Raw genomic sequence first — 24,893 nt, forward strand, 5'->3', positions numbered from 1 at the left:
CAATAATAAAAAATCCTTATATATTCTGCTCTCTTATTCATGAGAGAAAACTACACAGAATAAAATAGTTCAAAATGAGGATTGAATGAGTGAGAGTGTGATGTAATAAATATACATTAGAATTTGCTATTGATTCTTTGGCCAAAAAGATGGATTTTTGAGGGAACAGCAATCCCTCCAGGTGAAATTATGTATAGCATGAATGAACAGCCACCTGAAAGTTCAATCTTATTACCCTATAAAATACTGAAAAATCAAGTTGTCATTTATTTCTACTCATTTGTAAAGAAACAGTGTACAAACAATATACAAAACTACTGGGGTTAGTGTATTTCTCTGGTTCTAGGCATGGCTTAAGCTTTAAAATGATCTATTTCACTATCTAAATGACTATCTCACTATCTAAATCAGCTCATAACCTTATTGTGCGATTCACGCAAACAAACTCAGATCTCAAAAACGTAGTGAAAAGTAAAAAAGCACAAATTTACAGTTTGCATGTTATTTTCTGTACTTCAAGTATTTGTAAAATTGTTTTATACTCTCTTTAAAAAAGCCCTTCTCACACCGCTACTGTTATGCAAAATGTTATGCATGTTCCTATAACCATGTTTAAATAATTTTACAAAGCAGAATAGGTCACTGATAACGGAGTTATTGGTTAGTATTTTTTACTGTATTTTATTATTTGTACAGTATTTCACCATTCATGCACCACCTTGTCCCACACTAGCTGCCCATGGGGTTCAGTGGCTCCGGCGGGGAGCAGAGCGAGGTACACGGGTGTCTCGGCCCCCTCCTCTGGGCTTTTCATGGCTTTGGGTCCGGCCATATCTGTGCGCACCCAGCCAGGGCAACAGGCGTTCAGCAGGATCCCATCACCTGCCCTCGTTTGGCTCATAACACGGGCCTGGATCCGGGACAGAACTGTCACGCCAATCTGCAAAGGAGAACACAGTCACAGACCGATATACTGAACACACAGTCACGGACCGATATACTGAACACAGAGTCACAGACTGATATACTGAACACAAATTCACGGACCGATATACTGAACACACAGTCACAGACTGATATACTGAACACAAATTCACGGACCGATATACTGAACACAGTCACAAACCAATATACTAATCACGGTCACGGACCGATATACTGAACACACAGTCACAGACCGATATACTGAACACACAGTCACGGACCAATATACTAATCACAGTCACAGACCGATACACTGAACACAGTCACGGACCAATATACTGAACACACAGTCACGGACTGATATACTGAACACAGTAATGGACTGCCGTACTGAATGCATATGGGAATGTGTGTTTCATGTTCCAATAAAATGCTTATACTAATCTGAAAAGGGAAAGAGAAACAAATGGCTCGACAGGGTGTGTACCTAATTCAGTTTTCATGTTTCAGTAATTGTCTGAAAAGAATGGCTAAAATACTTCATAAGAACACAAATAAAACACAGAGGTCTTGTCAGATGTTCACCCAGTCGTCCATGTGTGGTTTAGCCGTACCTTAGTAGTACCATAGGCGGTGTTTGGCCATCCTTTGGCTTCGTGGTCGCCCTTCTGAGCTGCCGCCACAAACTCTCCCATGAGTCCACACAGCTCCTCCTCTGAGATATCTGGATTGCGGAACCTGAAATTTCAATATGGTTACAAACAAATGTATTCATTCCAGTTAAGTTTAATTTGAATTCAAATCAGTATAACCGTTCAACATGTATGGTAATCTAATTGCAACACAAACAGCATTAACAATTAAACATTATAGTTTCCATACATCAACCTGAAAGCTTCTTTGACGCTCTACAAATATGAAGGTGCATACTTTGCCTGTAGCTCTGGGCTACACTTGCCCAGAGCGCTCTTGCTGACGAAGCTGGAGACGTTGACCACTCGCGCCTTAGGCCTCAGCAGGGGTAAGAGAGCCTTGCTCACCCACAGGGTGCCCCAGAAGTTGGTCCGCATGGAGACCTCAGCTTGCTCTCCGAATGGTTCAGTTGCAGAATCTTCAAATGGGAAATATACCAGTCATATTTATGTAACTCACAAATACCAATATGTGTTGAGCGCTCATTCATACAACAAACATTTCTATCAAAAGGACGTGCGTGAAATCGTACATCACATTCCCTGGAATACAGCCTAAATTATTAGCCAGGAGTTGTCAGTGCTCCCCTGCTCCAAACAGATGTGATTACAGTCATTCAGTACACTACAGTCATTTTACAGAACACTGAAGAGGACCACTGATCAACGTCATGATGATTAAGCTAAGGTCCATATTCTAGGCTTCAAAGAGAGATCTGTACGACTACCCTTCATCACTGATGCCCCCAGCAGTCACCTGTCCTGCTGAGCTTCTCGGGCCAACTTCCTTTGGTATGCATTCTACACATGACGTGCAGGAAACCCCTGCCCCGTGTATGAAAACAACAGTCTGGAATAGACATGCCTATCTTATAAATGCCAACAGGTGAAATACTTGGTTGCGAAAGAAAAACCTATAAGAATCCCCCGAGACCGGGTTTATGTTTACTGTGTTATTAAACATATGTGAAATGTCCGTCAGTTAGTCAACTGCACCAGAAGTGAACTGAATGTGCAATTAGTGATCACCTGACCTGATGTGGCCGGTGAGGGTCAACCGAATTTCCCTGAAACAAGTTTGCCGGTTATGTTACAGACGAACAAGTAGTCCCTTTCGAGACACACACAATACCAACTCACAATGCCTGCCAAAACCATGTGATATTGAAACTAATGCTGTCAGTTTAACGCGTTATTAACGGCGTTAACGCAAACCCATTTTAACGCCGTTAATTTTTTTATCGCGAGATTAACGCGATTTTTTTTTTTAGATTAACATTCTTTTTGGCCTCGCAAACTGTGTAGTAGGCTAACGTTACAGTTTGAGTGAATGGTGAGCGCGATACGGCGAAATGGATGATAAAAAGCTTCTGAATGGAAAGTTTACTTTTAAAAGTTGTGTTGTGCAAAAGAAGCGAGCTTCACTGTTGTCTGAAAATGTCAACAGGCAGCTGGCTGAAAGCAAAGAAGTAGTAGGCTTACCTTTTATTGGTTACCTAACTGTTACGGTTCAATGTTTCTGAAATAAGAGGCCTGACTGCTATGTTCCCAGCAAACTTGTTTGGCAATATTGGTTTTCAATAAAATAAAACATTTGCATTAAGCAAGCCAATCAACTTTTCCATGTTGATAAGGGCATTAAAGTAAAAATAAAATGATGGAAAAAAATAAATAAACAAAGGGACATTTAGAATAGATACAAATTTGCGATTAATCGCGATTAATTTTGAGTTAACTATGACATAAATGCGATTAATCGCGATTAAATATTTTAATCGTTTGACAGCATTAATTGAAACGTGTAGTTACTTTATCAAAGGCACAAACCTTTGAATGCAATCCCAGCATTGTTGATCAAGACATCCAAACCGCCATAATTCTTCTCCAGGAATTTACAGAGTTCTTCTGCACTGCTTTGGTCGCAGATATCAAGACGGTGAAACAGCACGTTATTGAATCCCTCGGACTTCGCTTGTTGCACAGCCTCCTGCCCGAGTTTGTCGTTGCGGGCAGTGAGGATAATGTCGCCAGCATACCCAGCTTTGCATAACCCCTGTACAATTGCAAATCCGATGCCCTTGTTCGCACCAGTGACAACAGCAACCTTTCTCGACATTTTGTCCCAAGGGTTCAAAGAAATGAGAATCAACGTGAAAGTATGATGGCGGAAAGTATAAATACAAGCGCAATCGGGGAGCTACGCCTATCGAGCTCCATACACACACACGCCTTCAGAAAACAAAAGTGCACCGTCAAACTGACACGGCAGAATTGATTTGTGACACGATTAAGCATATGTGTGTTCGGTGTCTAAAGCTAAATCCTATATGCAGTGTCATCCTCGCTCAACCTGCTTTTCTGCTCTTACCTGGCTGTCACTGAGTGTCCTCATCCTCTGAGTCTTACAATTAGGGCGCCCTAAAAACACAATAGCCATGAAGGAGTGATTACTGGAAAGTCTCAAATGTTTGAACTGCTTGCTATCCTGTGCTTCTACGGAGCCCCCCGTGACACTGATTGGAAAAATATTGCGTGGCCACGAGTAGGCCTACTGCATGGCTACAAGATCAATAACACGTGGCCACGAGTTAATAAGCCATGTGAAGGCAATAACTAAATTGTGGCTCATCTTCATAATGCGTGGTCACAATTACGGAATCTGTTGTTTACCGAGCGTTTGAGGATAAAGAAGCATGGATGAATTTGAATTAATTTCATTTTATTTTAATCTTGGTGTAAAGGAGGGGGGTCTGCTTTAATTCCAGAGTGTGCTCTATGACTCGAGTGAAGTCAATGGCAGCTCTCTGAGGTACCAATTGTCACAGGTTGCCCTGTAAGAACATAGGGATGCCAAATTCCCAATAAAAGATTTACTGATGTAAACACACACACACACACACACACACACACACACTCATGAAATACGCTCACCACGTTCGAAAGCCATGATTCCCGTGAATCGTGAATACTAGTGAACCTTCACCCGTGTTACAGTGAACCTTGGGACCGCGATAGCCGTGTTACAGTAAACCTTGGACCGTGATAGCCGTACTTTGCTCTCAAGGACGAAAAATGAACGTGCAAATGTTCCCATACGCAAATTGTCCACCGAACTGCTTCTACTGATGATGTTCTGCTCCAGCTTCTTTCAACCAACACTGGACAGAGGGGGGTCCGGCTTATATAGCAGTGACGGGACGATGTGATCGACAGGTCAAGGGGCATTCTGATAGGCTATTGATTATCAGTGCGATCTGGGGGAGCCATGAAACTGTCTTGGGGGTCTAGGGGGTGCACAGCTGGACACCGCTGGGAACAGCAACCTTCTGAACACTTGGGATGGGGGGGTGGGGGCTAACCCTAAATCATGGAAATCCCTCAAAAACAAGGAAGGAGCCTTAAATGGTGAGATACTTTGGAAACCCCAGGCCTTAGCCCTGGAATAGGAGTTTTGCATAACGCCTGAACAAAAGCAACTTTTCTCGACATTTTGTCCCAAGGGTTCAAATAAATTTCAATCAACGTGAAAGTATGATGGTTGAAAGTGGGTGGAAACGCAAGCTCAATCAAGAATCTCCGCCTACCAAGCTCCATACACACACACACACACAGACACGCCTTCAGAAAACAAAAAGTGCACTGTCATACTGACACAGATTGATTTGTGACACAATTAAGCATATGTGTGTTCGGTGTCAAAGGCTAAATCCTATATGCAGTGTCATCCTCGCTCAACCTGCTTTTCTGCTCTTACCTGTCACTGAGTGTCCGCATCATCTGAGTCTTACAATTAGGGCGCCCTAGAAACACAATAGCCATGAAGGAGTGATTACTGGACATGTTCAAATTCTGTAACTGCTTGGTATCCGGTGCTTCTACGGTGACACTGGTGGGAAAAATATTGTGTGGCTTGGGGTTACATCTTCATAATGCGTGGTCACAATTACGGAATCTGTGGTTTACTGAGCTCTTGAGAGCCGGCATCACGCATGAAGCATGGATGCATTTGAATTCATTTAATTTTAATCTTGGGATGAATTAAACTGGGGGGGGTAAAGACTAACCCTAAACCATGGAAATCTCACAAAAACAATGAAAGGGCCATATAGTGAGGTATTTTGGAAACTCCAGGCCTCGGCCTGAAATAGAAGGATGGAGATGTAACACAGAGTGCACATACACCACCAGACCAGCAGAGGTCACTCTAAACTTTGACATGTCAAGGAATGGACACTGACAGTGAGGAATGGATACTGGTGATGCTGTGAAGGCTTTCCTTATATTTTTTGTGGGCTTTTCTGACCCGAACAAAACTACATAGATCATAACCTGGGCTGCTAGTGGGAACCACAGATGGGTTTATCTGTCCTTCACATGACCATATGCCATCTATGCTAATCTGTCCTTCACATGACCACATACCATCTAAGTTCATTTGAAGATGATACCAAAAGTAGTTGCTCATAGAAACGTATTCAAAAAGTGGCAAACTGTTGCATAGTGTTACATCAAAGTCCTTTAGGCTAAGTGGTGTTGAATCTAATAATAAATGGCCTAATGTGGAAGGAGCATTTATGTTCAACCGGAAATCTTTGCCATAATAAGTCTATTTATTTTAGACAGAATAGCCTAAATAGCCTTCCATACCAGAGGCAATGTTCTCTCCTTTATTTTCAGCCTGTTGGATTTATTTTATTTGAAATACATTTTCGCTTGGAAAGATACATATATATATATATATATGTATATATATTTTTAAATGTGCTTAATGCAATGACATATAGGAAGATTGTGTTTATTTGTTATTCAAATGTTTTATGCATGTTTGTCAAAAGGATAACCACACAATTTGTTTATAATTAATTTATTTGCAGTTCATACAAACAAGAAAATTCACAATATTCACAAAAGGGTAATATTTACAGTAAGAAACATACATAGCTTTATTTGAAATGCCATCTTAAAATATTCCTTTCAGGTGATCATTGTGTAATCAAAATATATTATGATTTAAATAGTGGTACAGTCTAAAAAAAACCCTGAAATGTGAGCAGCATCACCACAACAATATGTTCAAAAATATGTTTTTAACACCTTAGGAAATAGCTGTTCCTCAGTACGCGAAACAGCCTCTTGCTTCTGAAGCTGTACTCAAACATCTGGGGGCCACTGAAGATGTAGGTGAAGCCTGGAATGAAAACAACATGTCATGAACATACTCTAGTCTGCGGCTTAATAGAATTGTCCCGAAACTAAAGATCAGTGGTTCTTAATCCAGTTCCTGGGCCCTCGGCATGCTTTACATGTTCTCCTGCCCTGCATACCTGACTGAACTCGTCAGTGACACACGTTATTGTTTGAATGATGAGTTGATGTAGGATGTGAGAAAGGGGGAATATGATGTGAGATGTATGAAAGGGGGAATATGATGTGAGAAAGGGGGAATATGATGTATGAAAGGGGGAATATGATGTGAGAAAGGGGGAATATGATGTGAGAAAGGGGGAATATGTAAAGCGTGTGTCTGACCCGAGAGCAGAATGTGTGCTTGTGTTGTAGACTTACCTCTGTGCTGAAAGGCGGCGGTGACTTCTCCTGTCATCCCAGGGAACCCCTCGTCCACCCGTTTGGGGTAACCCCTGTCCATCACTCTCCGGCTCTCATCATAACTGGACAAAACAAGATGGGTGTGAGAATATTATAATACATATAAAACAAATTGTAAAAGATAAAGATAATATATTATAGAAGATTATAATACAAAATACACTGATGAGTATGATAAGCTTTGATTTTGGGAAGACATTTTAGGGGAATATTTGTGTATGGACTTATAGAGAGCTAAGGAGTTGTCTACGTCATACAAACCAGAAAGACTAATCAGAAATTAAAGAATTCAGTTTGAATATTAAGGCACAGGCGTATTCTATAATATTTCAAGGACCTGTTGTTTCCTAGTAAATGGCATGCTGCAAATACCTGTAGTAGTAATCGCCAACAAAGAATATGGTCTTGCCAGATTCCTGGTCATGGAAGGCAGCGTTGACCTTCCTCACAGACTTGGACAGACCCAGGCTTTTGAGGCTCTTTGGGTAGCCCCTCTCCACGGTGTAGCCATACAGAGACCACACCTTTCTGCCTGCATTCACCAAAACAGAACAACATATATTAGTAACAGTAAAACGTGAGTATGGCATATTAGAGAGTGCTATTCGTGTGGCTCAACTACAAATGGGGCTAAAGGTGCTAACGACACTAATTTCACGGGTTCGATACCCCGGGAGCGCATTCACACTCACTGAGAAATTGTGAGTTGCTTAAGATAAATGTGAATGTAAGATGTAAATATAATGTTCTGAAAGCTGTGCTGAACTCACCTTTGATGAGGAAAACTCTGTCTGCTGAGCGGCTCTCGTAAGCTGCGTCGATGTTGTTGGGGCCGTCAGGCCAGTAGCTCTTGATGAGGTGCTGCTCAGCTCTTCTGCTGTATGTAGAGCTGCGCCAGAAGAAACTGAAAAAGAGACAAAACGTCAATCCTGAGGCCACTCTGCTCATAGAACGTCAACATGGCAGTACATGTGACTGATGCACGTCTTAAGTGTATGAACAACCATGCCTTTTTCACTTCTATAATAATATTGTTGGCGTCCGAACAGCCATGACCTTTGAACGTTTAATTTATTCTTTTGTTTGTTTCTGGTGTCTGGTGAGAAGCGCGCAGTACCTGTCCTTGAAGAAGAACATCTCCCCACGCAGAGTTGTGACGGCGTCCAGGACCAGCTGGGGGTCGCAGGCGTTTGGAGTGGTGGGACCTTCTGGTTCAGGCTTCACTACGCTGACATCAGGGTTGGAACCTAAGATTTCAAACAGTCCTATTAATGTCCATCGAAACAATTTCAGCTATACAACTATTAAACAGATGCACTGCCAGAAATTCTGGGCCGCGGTGTCCGCCATATTGCACCAGCATGTTTCTAAAGTATCCCAAAATGGACAAACCATGGCTGGCTCTACTTTCGTGTTGTTATGGCAACTGACGGCCATCGTAGGTTCTCCTACATGCTTGGCAAGGGAGGGGTGATGAAGGGATCTGCAACCTCGCCACTAAATCCCACACAATGCACCTTTAAGTTCTGATCGGCTGATACTGATGTTATGCCAATATTATCGTGCATCCCTATCTGGAACCACTATCTGACACTGGGCGCCTTAAATCTCTCAAAGTTGCTTCGTCTAAACAAACTGTTACATACAGAGAGACTGTGAGTGAGTGGATAGGCATGTTCTCACTCGTCGTTCTCATGAGCCTGATGTTGTACAACCACAAGGTACACCATTTGCGTAGGTTGGCCTTTCAGCTTTACATCATGTATTTTGGTTAGTTTTTCATCAGATTATGCCTTCCCACCTGCTGAAAACATCTGTCCACAGCTGCCAGCAGTAATGTGGTACAATAACAAGTGTGATGAGACATTTTCTCTTTACCGTAGAGAGACTGAATCCCGTTGACGTCGTCTCTAGGCAACACAAACGTGGTGGGGTCCCTGTAGCTGTAGACGGGGTACATGAGGGCGCCGGGGTCCCGGGAGTGGGACAGACCCAGAGAATGGCCAAACTCATGGGCAGCCACCAGGAACAAGTTATAACCTAGAGGGAGAGTGAGTGAACACGGCTTAGGACAAGTTCAGTCAGATATGCCATGTAGGCTACACGTGGAGTCGTGGAGGTAAGCAACATCAACAGCAACGACTACAGTGCACTTGTCACTCCACCAGTAGATCATGGTGCTGACAACACCAAGTGCTTAGTTGAGAGATATGCCATAGATTAGTCATGGTGGTTAACAACAACAACCACAACAACAGCAACAGAAACAACAAGAGCAGTGCTCCTGTCACTCAACTGGTAGATGAAGGTGCTGACAACACCACTGGTGGAGAACGTGTTCAAATACAAATGGGTGGGATGGGTATCTCTACTGTGTAGTATGTCACTTTAGATAAAAGTGTAAATGTCATGTAAATATCAAAAAGTAAATGTCATGTAAATTATTTAGTGCTTTTCTCAAACACAGGGTCATTTAATTTAACATGTGATTGTGTCACTCGCGTTCAGTTCAAAGTGGGAATTAGTTTGTTTACCACGAGAGGAACGGAAGGTGAAGGTCTCGTCGTCATCGAAATGAGCATCCCCTCCGATTCCCTGAGACGGTGCGAACGCATGAGCCAAAGTGCCATCTGGTCCATCGAATGGGTAGAAATCTCCGTGGTCTGTCAGACGAAAACATGTAACGTTTAGGGACATTAAGGACACTTCCTTGGAGGTGGAATAACCTACCTAGTGCTGTGAATTCCAGCGACAGCCTTAGGACTTTCAAAAACTCACATTTTTAAACAGCGCTTGTCTAATTAGTTCATTTGTTTGAGGCATACTTCATGAATATAATAGTAGTTTGGGTATTTTAGCCTTTCATTTCTCCTGTTCTTCTTCTTCTTGTAATAACTGATGGTTTTAATTTAATGTAATACTTAATATTGTTCTATGAATTAATTGCATTATGCTTATTGCTTAATTTTCCCATTGTTTTTGCTGTATTTTTATTTAATGTTTTGTACGTCGCTAATGGCATAACGGTCGGCTAAACACATTAACTATAACTATAAGGACACATCTTCACATCTATGGTAGGTGCCAGGCCATGTGATAATCTCATGTGGAAGTCCTATACACAATCTTTCTCCTGACTGTTAGTAGTCTAGCATAGTCTGGAAGACCAGGTTCTGTAAACTGAAGCTGGGTAGGCCAATCCCTCGCTCAGTGGATTTACTGGACTACCAAAACATCGAGAACAAGTGGATACCAAATCCGTTGGAAACTCGCTATCGATGGCCTATGCTCCACTATGGAGTGAGAAAGCGAACAACAAAGTCTAGGTATAGAAGTTATGTAACCCACATGTAGAACTCACAAAACTGGCTAGAGGCTTGTCCTGTGAAATATTATTAAATGTGACTCATGAGGGATTAGGTTTGTGTAATTCAGTTGGCTCTGTAATTAGTTTGCTCACCTCTGCTGCCAAAGGAGATCATGATGTCCGCCGTGCCAGCGTAGATACGGCTGAACCTCAGGGGAGTCACGCGTGCCCAGACTTGCAGGGCTTTCTCGATTGCATTATCCACGTCAGACTGAGGCATGTCGGGCGTGTAGTTTACAATCCTATAGCAAGACAATACATTTGATCAGCATCAGGGGCTACACTGGATTACACAACACCTGACGTTAACATTCAGATGTTGACATTAAGATTACAAAAAATTTGAGGCTGCAAAATCCCTGACTGATTTATCTTTATGTTTGCTTTTCACTGTATTAACAGTGCCTTGAGCTGTTAGCGAAATTAGATTTGTTTTCATTTTTTCAACTGAATTACCTATATGTTAACTTAGATTTGTTTTCCATTTTCACAGTTTTTATAGAGTCTTGACTTCTTAGCTAAATTAGACTTGTTTTAAATAGTTTGCACTGAATTACCTGAATGTGAGCTTGTTTGTTTGCCATTTGAGGTTTTGGCCGAAGGTGCTGTAGCGTGCCACCTCAGGAACGCCACACCTGGGTTTCTTCATGACCTCCAGCGTGTCGGAGTCCAGCAGCCCAGTCACCTTCAGTCTGAAGAAACTCTGCATCTCACTCAGGATCCGGCTCTGCGCGCTCACCCCACGTCTGCTTGAGGGGGTCGACTTCTCTGTCAGGTTGAAGAACCTCTGCAGGTATTTCTGAGAGACAAACAATAATAAATCCATCACAATAATAAGCATCAGCATTTTATGACATATTCATGTATTTGTGGAACAGAATATAAGCCTATAAGAGACATTTTACAAAAACAACACTTGAGAGACATGTTAGAACCTTATTAAAGTATTTTTTGCTATGCTATCACAAAAATAACTTAAGCCCAATAGTAGAACCTTATTAAAGTGTTTTTAACGATTGCTATGCTATCACAAAAATAACGAGCCCAATAGTAGAACCTCTTCAAGTATTTCTACAGCAGAAAACAAGACCAATATTGTTTAAAAAACAAACAAACATTTTTAGCTATTTCTATTTCTATTTCAATTTCTTTCAAATTTCCTTGACCTAGTAGACCCACCTCTGCCACCTCGCCATCGCTCTCCTCAGTGGCTAATAGGGACGGCAGTGGGACGGAGAGAGCCGCTGCTGTCAGTGCTAATAGTATCCAGATGCTGTGGGGGGTCATGTCTCTTCGTCTTCAGGCTGCTGTTTGTTTTGACTCGACTGGGCTCTTCCCTGCTTAAATACGCTCAGGGAGACACGGGGAGGTGAGTCAGCCGGTCACAGCGCTGAAATTTCCATGAGCAAACACGATGATTGACATGAGTCAATGACAGGTAAGACACACAGGTACATAGGGCAGGTGCTTATCCTCAACGGGGGAACTTCCACTGACAAAGAGTTTCGTGCATGGGGATGATTTTGACTGATTTGTAATGCTTTATTGGTCAGTGATTTGTGTTTCTGCTCAAGGTTTTTTCCTGTTCCTGCCACATCGCCTTAGTGCTTGCTTTAGGCGGGGGTTCAGGCTCTGAGCTCTGTAAAGCGCCTAAAGACAATTTCAATTGTTACTGGCGCTATATAAATAAAGTTAAACTGAATTTTTTTTAAATGTTACACACATCCTTTTCCAGTGGTTTTGGTATCAGGTTGACACCAAAAAGGAAAGGAAAGGAGGAAGATTTCAGGATTTTCCTGGTTTGTCTGTTTACATCATTGTTTTGTTCCAGTAACATAATGTAGAAACACAAGGTTGTTGTGTCACTATGTACGGAGGAAAACAATGAATGAATCATCCACTTAAGTGCCCCACACATACCTTCTTTAGTATGTTTACATACATCATGCCTAACTTTCTTGTTATTCGTTCTATTCAAATGCTTTTTTTTTTTATAAGAAAATACTTCAAATGTTTCTAATATGTCACAGAGCATTGCTCCTCATCAGAACTTGAAACATGGGATTTACACAAATTACGTAACAGTGCTTGTATGCTACAGTGATGATTCAGTAGGCATCCTTGTCGCATGTATCAGCATGTTGCCACTAATCTGGAGAACAATCCATCAGCACTAGCGCTGCAGTGAAATAATCTGTCAATCTCTGATTTCAGAATGCAAAGAATGCAAATATTTGGGCCTGCTCTTCTTCTTCTTCTTTTGGGCATCACTCAAACAGTTCCGGCCCATGGGAAATGAAATGTGCCCTGCTACTCACGGGCCCCCTTTTCACATACACACACACACACACACACACACACACACACACACACACACACACACACACACACACACACACACACACACACACACACACACACACACACACACACACACACACACACACATATGCATGCACACACATACAAGCAAGCACAGACACAGACAATCTGCCATGAAATGTGCCCTGCTACTCACGGGCCCCCTTTTCACTTACCTGAAGCAGCATTACGGAGTTTTGGTCTAAAACTAGGAAGCTACCGACCTAAAAAGCATGGCTTCCTTTTGGCAACAGTGTTGGCAATGCCATGTTGTGAAGGCTTTTTTTTTACATGTTCGCAGGGTATTCTGACCTGGACAACAAAACTACACAGTGCATAGCCTGGACAGCTGGTGGGAACTACAGGTGTGTTTATCTGTCCTTCACATGACCATATGCCATCAACATTTATTTGTTTAATTAATTGATACCAAAAGTAGTTGCTCATAAAAACGAAATGTAACATAGTGCTGCTTTAATCTAGTTGTTATTACAGTGTTCATAAACCCACTCCGCATCTCAGACGGCAGGTTGTAGAGATTTGTGAGGAATAATTCATACTGCAACTCGGGAGTGGGTTTTGATGGTGACTCTGACAGAGTGTTTGCAATGACAATCTGAAAAGGCATCCGCAATTCAAATCTGAAAAAACAAACAAACAAACACACGCACGCATACACACACACACACACACACACACACACACACACACACACACACACACACACACACACACACATATGCATGCACACACATACAAACAAGCACAGACACAGACAATCTGCCCCCCCCCCCCCCTTGCTTGAGGGTGCACAATGGAAGCGAAGGAACTAGAGAAAACGTCACCAAACCCCCCGTCACCTCTTTAGCGGCCCCCCAGGGGACTGTAAGTGATGAGCTTATAAGGAAAAGAGCAGAAGAACCCCCCCCCCCCCCAGAGGACTGTAAGTGATGAGCTTATAAGGACAAGAGCAGAAGAATGGAGCCCCCCCAGGGCTCCTAATACGTAGAGCCAAATAAGGTGCCTGCTCCAGTCCTACTGCTTCAGCCAATAAGGTGCCTGCTCCAGTCCTACTGCTTCAGCCAATAAGTTGCCTGCTCCAATCCTACTGCTTCAGCCAATAAGGTGCCTGCTCCATTCCTACTGCTTCAGCCAATAAGGTGCCTGCTCCATTCCTACTGCTTCAGCCAATAAGGTGCCTGCTCCATTCCTACTGCTTCAGCCAATAAGGTGCCTGCTCCATTCCTACTGCTTCAGCCAATAAGGTGCCTGCTCCATTCCTACTGCTTCAGCCAATAAGGTGCCTGCTCCATTCCTACTGCTTCAGCCAATAAGGTGCCTGCTACTGTCCTACTGCTTCAGCCCTGAAATGGCGTTGCACACTTTTTGTGTGTCATTCAGCTTCATTGTCCTACTGCCCACTACATCAGACCATTCCTGCATTCTTGCACAGCCTGGATTGATCGACTGTGGCTGTATGATAATCCAGAACCGTAGGGGATGCCCCTTGATAGCTCTTGATCAGTCGAATGGTCAGACTGCACCCATTGGTGTCGGGTGTAGATGTTGTTAGACGCTTCTTGTACGTCGCTTTGGTCAAAAGCGTCTGCTAAATGACTAAATGTAAAATGTAAATGTCCTGTTTCAATTATGTGAATAATATTTGCGAAGTTGAAATTAAAGTAAAAAAAAATAAAGTAAAAAAAACATGGAGTCAGGTCATTAAAATGGTAAAAAAAAACAATTGTAGTGTTATCTTAAAATCTTTATTGACCCAAGTCATTTTTACCAAAGCACACTTAAAGTGTGTCACCCCCTTGCAAACAACCACTTTGTCCACTCCTCATATAACAGGGCCTGTGTGGGAGTTCCTCTCCTTGGTCAGCAGGTGGCGCTGTGACTCCTGGTGTGCCATTCTACCTGGATGTTGTAAACTGTAGTTGCACTCTGGTCTATATGACTCATGCATGGCCAGCCGAAGGAAAATGAGGACACTACCGTGATTATTTTATTTAATCAGCATGAATGAATGACTCATGTCGGGTGTGAGTGTAAATGTCCAAATGAGTTTGTCTCACTGATGACCATGACATTTGAAAAAAAAAAAACATCTAAACTACATATTAGAAAGAAAGTCCTTCCATTGCTTTCTGTTAATCTCTGAAGTTGCTGGTTCTTTCTTTGATCCCATGTTTTCCTCTGTCTGCGTATACATTCTTAACCTTTAAGTGGTAAAGTCATAAAACCTGTAGTCTGTTTTTAAACATACACACACACCAGCACCCTCCAATTATGACAGAAGTTATGATATAATGTACAGTAGCTTCATTTTATTGCTCTCCATATGAAATAGAAAATGCTGTGACATGTTGAGGTATCTGGGTCACCTTTATTTTGGGTTCTTTGCTTTTCAACCATTGTGTTATCACCTACAGTCCTGGATGATCAAACAGCCAAAGCTAATCAGCCCAAATCCTATGGAACTGTTGTGATGTAGTGGGAAGTACGGTCATGAAAGCAAATAAAACACACTAGCGTACTTAATACAAAACCTGCAACCTCAACCAAAACCTGACCACAGATGAGTTTTGAGTTGACAAAGAGGAGTTCCCCTCATGACCCATCATGTTTCATCCGCTAAAGTCTGTTGTGCTTTGACAATTCCACTGATCAATACGCAGTGAATCATATCATTCAGGCCGGTCATGTAAGGGCACTGCTTACTTCTCTGTCACCAGGTTCTCTTCCACACCTCAGGAGTTGACAGGAAGTGAGTTATTCCCTGCCAGGCTGTCTCTCTATAATCACAGGGTTGGTGTGCCTATAAGTTTAAATTGCTCCCACCGCTGTTACCTACACTGTATGGAAGTTTTTGTCTCGTGATTTAAACAAATTTCTGTGTGTGTGTGTGTGTGTGTGTGTGTGTGTGTGTGTGTGTGTGTGTGTGTGTGTGTGTGTGTGTATGTCGGTGTGTTTGTGTGTGTGTGTGTGTGTGTGTGTGTATGTCGGTGTGTATGTCGGTGTGTTTGTGTGTGTGTGTGTGTGTGTGTGTGTGTTTGTGTGTGTGTTAACCTTTTAGAAGTGGAGCCTTAAACACACACAGAGGCAAGCATGACGTAGTGTCTATTTCCTGATAAATGAACAGCCTATCTTGGGTGACTCTGAGAACCTGAGAACATTCAGAGGTCAGTAAAGAAGCCTTAATTAGCTATGTGTCCAGTGTTGGCTTGATCAGGGGTCAGTAAAGGAGCCTCAGTTAGCTATGTGTCCAGTGTTGGCCTGATCAGGGACGAGTGAATACAACTGTTCAAGGATGATGCCTTTTTGTGGGTAAACTTGGGAGGTTATTTTCCATAGGCCAAAAATAAGGATAGTGGTCAACTAAAGGCTTTAGCTGGGCATTGGTTATTGGTGTTTCTGCTAAACTGATCTGTCCTGATCTTTGACTGATCTGACTGATTTTGACCACTATGGTGGAACACAACCCTCCTTGTGTTCAACTTAACGCATCACTTGTTGTTGATATTTATCCAATCAGGCAAGATCACCAACATATTTTTCATGTTCTCTGTGCAAGGACAGTGCTGGCATTATTTGAATGGCCATCGTGAGGAAGGTTTTATACAAGCATGCACATGCACATGCTGATGGACACACATACTTAGTTGCCATCTGTGTGAGCATGGTACCTATCCATGGTACCTATCAGAGCGTTTGAATGTTAGAGTGGGGTGCGTCTTCCATGGTACCGATCAGAGTGTTTGAATGGTATAGTGGGGTGCGTCTTCTATGGTACCTATCAGAGCGTTTGAATGTTAGAGTGGGGTGCGTCTTCTATGGTACCTATCAGAGCGTTTGAATGTTAGAGTGGGGTGCGTCTTCTATGGTACCTATCAGAGCGTTTGAATGGTATAGTGGGGTGCGTCTTCTATGGTACCTATCAGAGCGTTTGAATGTTAGAGTGGGGTGCGTCTTCTATGGTACCTATCAGAGCGGTTGAATGTTATAGTGCGGTGCGTCTTCCCGATCCAGACCTGTAGCATCACCAACAATGGCTTAGAGAGCTGGCAGCTCCTTATGAAGAACAGGTGTGGTTTGAGCCATAAAGCCAAACATTTACCCACAGCAAGATGATCTGTGGGTTGTGCCATAAAGCCAAACATTTACCCACAAGAACATTTGTGGTTTGTGCCACTTACATACCCTGTATTTAAAAGGAGCTGTCTGGATCCTCAGCAAGTTGTCTGTGTAGAGAGTTCTGAGGAATGCTTTTAGGCCCTAAGTGGGGTTGGCAACTAACCTCTTTTTGTGTTAATTTACTCAGTGAACTGATGGCGCAACAGTAAGAGGAGAGGAGGAATTTGAAGCGACTGACTGAAGAACAATATTCTTGGAATTAAATTTTGTTTATTTGAAAAAGATATTGCCCTATTTTACACATCAACACACATATATTGTCTGATAGCAATCAGAAATATGAAGCAATATACATCTACCTATGTGTATCTATAAGTGCTATAATCTATGTGTATATATAAATATATGTGTATCTATAAGTGCTATAATTGATTAGCCTTCTATATATATATATAAGGTTATATGAGAGCAAAATTCAATATCTTCTGTATAATGTATTTTACCTTCTGCTGTTCCCACTGTTGTAATATACAATAGTTTACATATTTACATGCATTTGTATTTCCCTTACATATGCTTTGAATGTGCCAAACAATACACAATCCATTTAGACAAAGAGAAAACATGCTTGATTAATTTTCTAAGCTATGAAATGCTTGTCAACAGCGAAGCCATTTGTTTGCTGGCATCATGTTTGTAACATACTTCAGCTTGGGATCATACTCATACTGCTGTTTCCCCTTGAAGAAATACACAAATCCTGCGAAGAAATGTATCGATGTTAACGACGTCACACTGCTGTTTCTTTAAGTCAAATCATTTCAAGTTGTACATATCATGATTAGACTATCCACATTTTTTTAACGCTGTCATTTAAAAAAAAAATGTATGACTTTGCACAAACAACAAAATTTCACGAGGTTATGGAAAACTATTTGTATGAAAGGAGGAGAGGCCCAAGCTGTGTTGTCTAGTGCAGGGGTTTTCAACTGGTTTTGTCCCAGGGACCACCATTCTGACTAGAAAGTAATTTGCGGCCCACTGATGTGCCTGTAACCGCCGCCGCCACGGCCCCTCCCCCTGCACAGATATTCTGCCTGTAACACTTAAATATGTGAAATTATCAGGGTACATCGCTAGCCACCGCCACGCCCCTCCCCCTGCACAGATATTCTGCCTATAACACTTAAATATGTGCAGTTATCAGGGTAGATCACTAACCGTTGTCGCCACGCCCCCTCCCCGCGCGCACATATTCCACCTGTAGCACTTGTCAGTGTAATTCCTTCGATATTTTTCACGCTATTCAAGAGTAATCTTGAAATGTGTTAAAATATCCAAGCGAATTTATAAAAATAAAAAAATTCAATGGTGAACTGATCAACATAGGCTCATGTCGCGGACCCCCTGCAATGCCGCTGCGGACCACCAGGGGGCCACGGACCCCCGGTTTACTATTGTAGACCCCTGTAGTGTGTGAGCAGCCCAGGTGCTCAGTTACGTTAAGAGGCTTCAGAGACTCATCTAAGCTGTGCAGTCAGCAGCTAAAACAACTTTAACGGCAAGGAGACGAGACGAGACTAGATACAAGTTAGGCATGCAGGTGAAGAAATGCTTCACTGATGCTGATGCTGATGTCTGCAAATCTCCGCACATTTCAATCTTGAATTTTGCACTTTTCAACATTGCAGAATTTCTATTTTTATTTTCATAATTAAGAATTTAGCTTTTTATTTTCATAATAACATGACGTTATTGCGCTCACCTTCAGAGGACACAGCTCCATCAACAGGCACACTGATTCCTGGCCATTCCTGGGTGATGAGTTTGGGATATCCTTCCATCATTTGACTCCTATCATTATCATATCTTTTTTTTTTTAAACAAAAAACTTGGATTGGTAAATTAAGCAAGTAAAATTAATCATTTAAAGTAACACCTTTAATATATTCCATTAAAAAAGTATGTCTATGTACTGTACATCTGTCACACAGCATTTACGCTCATCTATTTAGTGGACACTTTAAAGTTTAGCAAGGTAGCTATGATTTAAATCAGTGGGGCATGGGAGAAGGGGCAGGTCGCTCCTTCCTAAACTCATGAAGTTGGTTGGGTTAGCAACCCCTCTATCAGCGGACCAACAGGAGTTCTACAATAATCATGATATTCAGAAATTCGTTTTTTTCTAATAATGAGTTATATTAAACATGTCCTTCAGTGAGGGGTGATCTGTGCTGCTACTACCTAGCATCGTGTAAGTATTTTAGGGATACCTCCAGCACTCTCTGCCAGCGAAGAACACAGTCTGTCGCTCCTTCCGGAGGTGAAGGGCTGCATCTATGGCTTTCAAACTTGGTGGCAGACCTAAATCTGAGATGTTCTTGGGGAAATTTTCTTGCAGGGTCATCCCTCTGACTTGCCAGTACTGAGAACCTAAACGATTAAAATAAGAAAAGAAAACTTAGATTTCCAATTCAGTACATCAGCCACGAAAAAACATCAAACAAAGCAATATCAAATAGAAAACTCTGTTGATGACGTCTGTTGTCCGTTTAATACCTTTGAAAAACAGCATGGCGCTCCCTTCCACATCCTCGTATGCGGCGTCGATGTGTGACGGTACATCTGCCCACAAACTTTTTATGAATGCTACTCCGATGTCGTCAAAATTGGGATGAGATCGCCACATAAATCTGAAGTGAAAAGACAGACACTGAAGCAATTGTTGTTTTAAGCGAAACACTCTCCTTAATATTGGCAACACCAGGGATGGATTACCCAAGGGGCCTACCGGGCCGAGGCCCAGGGGCCCATGAGTTCAGGGGGGCCCTAAGCCAGAACTTTAATTGAGTGTACCTGCGCTGTGTTATAAAATGTGTATGTGCACTGTAAATCCTGTTGAGGTACAGGTGAATTTAGTTATTGTGCTGTGGAAAAAAAATGTCATTACATTTAAGTAATTTTTTGCGAGTGCACAATTTTTGCGGGCGCGTTTTACATGTCCAGGCCCAGGGGCCCATGGTTTCATAATCCGTCCATGGGCAACACGTCGGAGGACCACTGGCTTGACTCTGATGTGTTTACCTGTCTTTAAAGAACACAATCTCCTGTTGCATTCTGCTGACCGCGTCGAAGGCCAGGTCAGGATCACACCGCTCTGGGGTCTTTGGAGGAGGTCGCTTTAAGCTCAAATATGGAGGAACTCCTGCAGGTGACACAACACACACAAAGCTTAATGCACGTAATACCAGAACCTTGTAGATCACATTATATGTTCCTATTTCCATGTGTTTTTAAATTAAGTTAAATGTAAGTAAAGAAATTAAGTAAAATTAAGTTACACAATGCTAAATACATATTTATTTTAAGTAGAATTATAGTGTAATTGTATAACGGTAAACATACTTTTATTACTTTCATAATTCTCTATGTATTTACATGACCTTTCAAGGATGCTGAATAGCGTATGAAATGTATGACTTACCGTACATTTTTTGAATATCTTTCACATCCTGAAACGAGAGCTGGAAATCAGTGTGGGTGACGAAGTTGTACGATGGGTACATAACAGCGCCGGGGTCAGGGGAGTGGAGCAGACCTAATGTGTGCCCAAACTCATGCACTGCCACAGCAAACAGGTTATAGCCTTTAAGAGGAAACATACTGAATGATTTATCGTTCTTTAGGCACAGTTTATTCAATTCAATTTGATTTATATAGCGCCAAAACAATAAAATTGTCTCAAGGCGCTTTGTTTATGTAATCCATGATAAATGAATTTGTCACACTTTATTTGGATGGTCCCCTACAGATATCTGTTGAACTATCTGTTAGCGACAAGGTTAAGGTTATGGTTGGGTTTGGTTTAGGAGATGTTCAGTAAACAATTAGAAAGACTCAACTTGAAGTTCAAACAAACCATATGTGAAGTCGCACTATCCAAATAAAGGGTTGCCAGTTCATTTCTGCAGTGTGCAGTTCATGTTGGTCATTACATCATTAAAACACTTCATTTCTTAACTCGTGTTAGGACATTTCTCAACTTGTGTTATTACATTGCTCAACTCGTATTAGTACATCGCACTTAAAGTGTGGGCAGCCAGTGAACGTGAGGTATTCGGATGCCCTATTGCCAATATTGTCCTTAGGCCTTGCCTTTGGTGTTGACTGTCCAGTCTTCTTCTGCATCAAAGTGAACATCTCCACCGATGCCGATCCCTGGCTGAAAGGCGTGCGCTAGGACCCCACCTCTCCCATCGAACGATGAGCCATCCCCGTGATCTATCACACAGGTCAGAAAGACGTACTGCACTCATCGTTCATGTAATTATATATATATATATTATGATTCGATGTTACATGCAACATTTTATTAAACATATTAACATTGTTATTCAAGTCTGACTAATAGGTAAATATGTGTCTATCTGTCTGGCTGTCTGTCTGTCTGTCTGTCTGTCTGTCTCCCTACCCCCTCCCTCTCCCTGTTACCTTACAAGTCCATGGTAACACACATGTTCTCAGTCACACAACACACCCAAATACAAACACACCCACACACAGGCACGCATGCACACACACACACACACGCTCAATCAAACACACACACACACACACACACACACACATTCACACGTGCACACACACAAACACACATGCACGCAAGCACACACACACACGCTCAAACACACACACACACACACACACACACACACACACACACACTACACCATCCTACAGCGCTTACCCCCCCTGTTGAAGGACACGATTATGTCTGCCTCCCTCCGTGCCCTGTGGCGAAACTTGAGTGGGGTAACTTCTGTCCAGAGTTTCCAGGCTTCCTTAAAGGCTTTTCTGACATGGGAGGGACGCAGTTTGGGGACAGAGCCTTCAATCCTGAACACACACACACACACACACACACACAGAGAGAGGAAGAGAGATGTGTAACATCTATGTTTATTCTATGTGAGTCGAAGTCTGTCAGGAGCGTAACTATAGGGGGTGCAGCAAATATCTGCGCAGGGGAAGGGGGCGTGGTGGCGACGGTTAGTGACATACCCTGACAATTTCACAGTTTTAAGTGTTGCAGGCTGAATATCTGCGCAGGGGGAGGGGGCGTGGTGGCGGCGACGGTTACAAACATGGGGTACGGGACTGTAAAATGTTTGGGAACCACTGCCTTACGCCACTGACTAGGGCCCGTCATAATAGCCTGCACCTGGGCCCGTCGTAACTACGTTACGCCACTAGTCTGTGTATGTCTACCCATGCATATTGATTTCTGGTCGTTTGTATATCTGCTTTAGTAATTCAAGCAGTGGTGAACTGGCCATCGGGCACACTGGGCCAGTGAAACATCAATATATTTAATACATATTTAAGCGATAAGATGGACATTAACTATAGGTTAGGGTACAATGTCAGTTAATAATGCTGTAACACAAAGTTGGAAAACAACCCCACTGATAGGGTTGGGTATTATTACTACTGGAGCCATGTGATGTGTTACAGTATAGGCCCAGGTCTGAGCCTACTGATGTACGCCCTGGGATAGCGATAGGGTACTTTCTATTGCATATGGCTTCGAGTATGCTATCACCTATCAACAACTACATAGACTGTATCATTACCATTAACAACTAGAATACTAAATCGATTGGGCTATATCCTTATAAAACATGCATTTAAAAATGAATAAATACATGAATAAAGAGCAGGAGAGCGAGTGAGCATGTAGGACCACCCCACCGACACCCCCCCCCCCCCCCCCCCCCCCACCAGCGTTGAGTTTCTTTCCCAATACACCAATAAGTGCCCTATTTCGACAGGCCAATAAAACACTTTTGAATTAAAGAGAGCGAGAAAGAGAGAGTGGTGAATGGAGGAGTAGAGGCTCTTTATCATTATCTTGTCATAGGTGTTTGAGCCGCCTCCTCATGTGTCGGTTACACTACGCTCGCAGACCCCTGACCCTTGACCCCTCACCTGTAGGTCAGGGTGCGGTTGGTCCACCTCGTGAGCGGCCCAAACTCCTCGGCGTCGGAGAGGCCGCAGCGGGGTCTCCTCATGGCAGCCAGAGTCTGTGCGGTCAGCCGGCCGCTCTCCTGCAGGCCGAAGGAGCGCTGCATCTGCCTCACCTTGGCCTGGAAGGCGTCGGGCCCACAGCTGCGTTTCTGCCTCAACTTGGCCTGGAAGGTGTCGGGCCCACAGCTGCGCTTCTGACGGCCGGCGCGAGGCTCATAGCCAAAGAACTTCTTCAAGTAGGCCTGGAAGATTTGGAAGTGTTTGTTACTGTGGTCCTTTCGTGTTAAGCATCCCTGTTTTAAACCTCTCGCCACTTGACTTTGGGTTTCCTTGTTGCTGCAGGTGATGCACATACATAAACACACACACACACACACACACACACACACACACACACACACACACACACAAACACATACACACACACATACACACACACACATAAAGCCCCAATATTCTAAGGATGAGTTCAAAAATGTAACGTTCATAAATTGCAGCTGTACTGTAAACATTCCATGAATTCCCCACAGCCACAGAACAGATGACTGACACAGCGATGCTCAGCCAACCTACTAATTATCCTAAATTTTCCTAAAACACGACGAATTCTGACAAAATGGATATGCTGAGACCACGTTGTATTCACACATAGTAAACACAATTTACAATTATATTTAGTAGAATACAGACCATACCAAGCACCCAGCAACAGAGTGATAACATTGTTTTTCTTGTTTTTTTTATTTTTTTTTATCTTGTAGTGCTGTTAATCCGACACAGTTGTGAATACTGAAAAGGATACTCACATGAAGATTACAAATAAGCCTGACTGATCTTAGTATTTCACATAATTTTTTTAATCCAGTGCCAATACACAGCCAAGACATTCTTTGCACAGTAGAAAGACATAGGACGGAACCCGACTTTAAAACAGCTTTACGAAGTGTCACAGAGACAAGATCCCAACAGCAGCCAAGATTTGAGGAAGCTGACGATTTATGGATCTCATTAAACTAAGATAAAAATCGGCTCTGCAAAAAAAAAAGACTCTGCAATTAAACAGCTGGAGGCTGGAGTCCTTCTTCCTAAACATGTCATCAGAAATGATTTTCAAAATAAACAAATGTAATTAAGTTATTTGGAAAATTAAACAATGGCTAAATAAAACCAATGTAAACACTTGTAAATGTAATTACTCCACCTCCCAAATTATAATACAGTCTACAGCGTGCAACACCACAGATGACGCATTCAAAGAACATATCTAGCAAAGAGTACATCTTAAGTATCCCAGGTTGTGCATGTATGTACTCGTAATCAATACATACATTAGTATCTGTGTAATAAGTTAATGATGAAATGATTAAATAAAAAAGTGTCAAGCTCAATTAATCATCTTTTTAGTCATCTAATCCTTAGATGTTTCATCACTAGCACATACATTTCTATGCCGTCAGTGGCATTTGTTTGCAATTTGTCATAATTTCTATACATCTAGGAGAATGCGCAGTAAGAATGGTGCACATAAATGAAATTAGATTAATTAGAAAATACAAATACCTCGGTTAATGGTGCTAATAAATATCAATTAAATACATTAGAATAAGAATACCTTGGCTAATAGATGCACATAAATATAAATCAGATAAATAAAAAAAAGAGAATACCTCGGCCAGTGCTTGGTCTTCTTCCTCTGGTAGTGCGGCCAGGCGCAGCGGAGAGGCCAGTGAGAGGCCAAGCTGCATCAGCCATGCAGCGCTCAGCAGGGCAGCCCTCAT

The 24,893-nt window shown here is 42.3% G+C and overlaps 3 protein-coding genes across 3 annotated transcripts; all 3 read right to left on the minus strand.

Annotated features, from left to right (window-relative positions):
- Window positions 1-244: 244 nt before the first annotated feature.
- Window positions 245-4,137, minus strand: LOC105904445 (carbonyl reductase [NADPH] 1-like). The gene is made up of 4 exons (XM_012832330.3): window positions 3,444-4,137; window positions 1,855-2,035; window positions 1,539-1,662; window positions 245-940 (listed from the first exon to the last, which is right to left on the minus strand). The coding sequence occupies exons 1-4, from the start codon at window positions 3,730-3,732 to the stop codon at window positions 701-703; spliced, it is 834 nt and encodes a 277-aa protein (XP_012687784.2). The 5' UTR covers window positions 3,733-4,137; the 3' UTR covers window positions 245-700.
- Window positions 4,138-6,464: 2,327 nt separating this feature from the next.
- On the minus strand, window positions 6,465-11,900 carry mmp13a (matrix metallopeptidase 13a). The gene is made up of 10 exons (XM_031572391.1): window positions 11,770-11,900; window positions 11,148-11,389; window positions 10,684-10,832; window positions 9,758-9,886; window positions 9,102-9,263; window positions 8,341-8,470; window positions 7,994-8,127; window positions 7,596-7,755; window positions 7,182-7,285; window positions 6,465-6,804 (listed from the first exon to the last, which is right to left on the minus strand). The coding sequence occupies exons 1-10, from the start codon at window positions 11,875-11,877 to the stop codon at window positions 6,704-6,706; spliced, it is 1,419 nt and encodes a 472-aa protein (XP_031428251.1). The 5' UTR covers window positions 11,878-11,900; the 3' UTR covers window positions 6,465-6,703.
- Window positions 11,901-18,813: 6,913 nt separating this feature from the next.
- On the minus strand, window positions 18,814-24,893 carry LOC105904444 (neutrophil collagenase). The gene is made up of 7 exons (XM_042708505.1): window positions 24,783-24,893; window positions 23,077-23,357; window positions 21,836-21,990; window positions 21,244-21,369; window positions 20,573-20,734; window positions 20,173-20,293; window positions 18,814-19,781 (listed from the first exon to the last, which is right to left on the minus strand). Exons 1-7 carry the CDS (start codon window positions 24,891-24,893, stop codon window positions 19,571-19,573), a joined length of 1,167 nt encoding a protein of 388 aa, XP_042564439.1. The 3' UTR covers window positions 18,814-19,570.

The sequence above is a fragment of the Clupea harengus genome, chromosome 8 (genome assembly GCF_900700415.2).
Source record: "Clupea harengus chromosome 8, Ch_v2.0.2, whole genome shotgun sequence".
NCBI lineage: Eukaryota > Metazoa > Chordata > Actinopteri > Clupeiformes > Clupeidae > Clupea > Clupea harengus.